The sequence below is a fragment of the Buceros rhinoceros genome, unplaced genomic scaffold (genome assembly GCF_000710305.1).
Source record: "Buceros rhinoceros silvestris isolate BGI_N320 unplaced genomic scaffold, ASM71030v1 scaffold28044, whole genome shotgun sequence".
NCBI classification, from domain to species: Eukaryota; Metazoa; Chordata; class Aves; order Bucerotiformes; family Bucerotidae; genus Buceros; species Buceros rhinoceros.
In genome coordinates, this window is record NW_010410432.1 from 1 (window position 1) to 1,990 (window position 1,990).

General features: G+C 53.4%; 1 protein-coding gene across 1 annotated transcript in view; it reads right to left on the reverse strand.

Moving 5' to 3' along the window:
• Positions 1–1,471: 1,471 nt before the first annotated feature.
• The window catches only part of LSM4 (LSM4 homolog, U6 small nuclear RNA associated (S. cerevisiae)), a gene marked incomplete at its 5' end in the record, with an annotated part of 2,776 nt that continues 2,257 nt past the window's right edge, over positions 1,472–1,990 (reverse strand). The window contains one exon of the mRNA XM_010135626.1: positions 1,472–1,560. Within this exon, the coding sequence (XP_010133928.1) occupies positions 1,472–1,560 (89 nt within the window). The remainder of the gene's footprint in view (positions 1,561–1,990) is intronic.

The window sequence follows — 1,990 nt, forward strand, 5'->3', positions numbered from 1 at the left end:
CTCAGGGGGTTCGAGCTCAGACCTGGGTTTGAGCGAGGGCTGAGGGGAAGCCGGGCGGCTGCGGGGGCACGCGGGGTCAGGCAGGGCTCAGCGCCGTCACGGAGGGAGGCGACTCGTAGAGGTTGGCGGTTTATTCCTACTCACCACTGCACACAGGTTCTATAAACGTTAAAAAAATAGGTGTATATATAAAAGCATGTTCTTGACTCAGTTTGGATACAGAGGTGATGGCAGCGAGTAGGCTTCAGTGTGGGCATCGGTTGTAAAAAAACCCCCAAACAAACCCCAAACCACTGTTCAGAACAAGTCACAATACCAGCTTTTCCCCGAAAAATCAATCTATTTCCTCTACCCGGGCTTGGGGCACGGCCAGAGCCCCTTCCTCCCCGCCGTGCCCCAGGGTTCAGACCCCAGGGGGTTCAGACCAGCCAGGCTGTTCTGGGGGGGTTCTGCTCGTGGGACCCTGCACCCTGTGGGGTGGAAGGCTGGAGCGACCTGAACTGGGAACGTACCGGAGCTTTCCTGAGCTCCGGGAGGGACATGCTCACGCACTGGTCTGTGTCCCCAGGGAGAGAGAATCAGGGACTAGAAAAGGAATCAACACGATGACGTACAGTGAAGTCAGTCACCAGGTACCAGGAGAAAAAAAAACTTGAGAAATATTGTCACCAGGGAGAGTTTTCAAAGCGGGGGGTTGGGGGGGGAAATAAATCAATTTTTAACAGCTCTGTTGCTTTTCAGACAAAAAAACCCACCCACGGAGAGTAAGGGGGACACCAGCCTTCCGTGAGAAGACACAGAAACCCCTCTAACTTCTAATCCAAAGTCAAATCCATAATAAACTAATTGGGAAACCCTCGTCTGTCTCAAAGCTCGTGGAAACAACCCTCGAAGGCCAGCGCCACGTTCACGCCAAGCTCTCCCTCAGGCTGCAGGAAGAGATGGGACCGACTGGCCAGAATGAGAAGCAATGGCCCGAAAGTTTGTTGGTTTTAAAAAACCCCAAACCCTTAAGACGACTCACGTGAAGAGACAATCTCGAGTTCAGTGTTTTTAAACCAAAACACATCTGCTACAAATGCAACAAGTTTCCCAAGTTTCAAGTGTATATACATAAAAAAAAAAACCTCCAAGCAATCCAGGCAGTGGCCGCCTTTGTTCTTGTCCCACTGCACGGGATAATCTCAAACCAGACCGGTGACCCTGCCCAGTTCCGTAGTGCTTCCACTCTCAGAGGGCAGAACTTGGGTCCTTAACCACAAATGATTTTTAAGTATTTCCAATGATTTGCTGACTACGAGGAGTGAATTAACTCCAGTTTACCAGATTAAATTGCGAGGGGTTTCCAGATTCGGGTACTGATCGAGTGACGGAGGAGTGGAGAGGTGACGGTTTGAACACGCGGCAATCCTGAGGTGATAGAAACCCACCGGCGCGGCAGCGCTGGCCCCGGCCAGGGTGCAGCCACCTCTCACTGCTTTGCTGACTGTCTGCCCGGCTTCTTTTCCTGCTGGCCTCTTCCGCTGCCTGGGATTCCTCGGCCACGGCCACCAAACACACCTACGGGGCAGAAAGGAAGAGCATGGAAGGAACGGCATCGCCGGGAGCTAGCAACATCTCCCAGCACTGCGCTTTACACTTATTTTTCACCCAAACGCCCATTTTCTAGCCTTACAAGCAGAAACGGGACTTTCGGATTTCCGCCTCGTCAGACTCCACATTTACGAGGTGCATAAACTCATCGCCCCTCGCCGGGGTCCAGCGGTGCCTCCCCAGGGCGGTACCATTCTAGCTGCGCCATCATCGTACACCAAAGTTAACTTCTGAAGAACAGAGCTGGGGAAGCGACACCGCGTTTGAAATCCCACGGGATGAGCAGCTCATCCCGCATCCCCTGAAGGCTGTAAGGGCAAAGCAAAAGCCGCACGGGGGGGGTCTGGGTTTGGAGACTGCTCAGAACGGACAGGTACCGGCTTCTGTCACCGCCTCG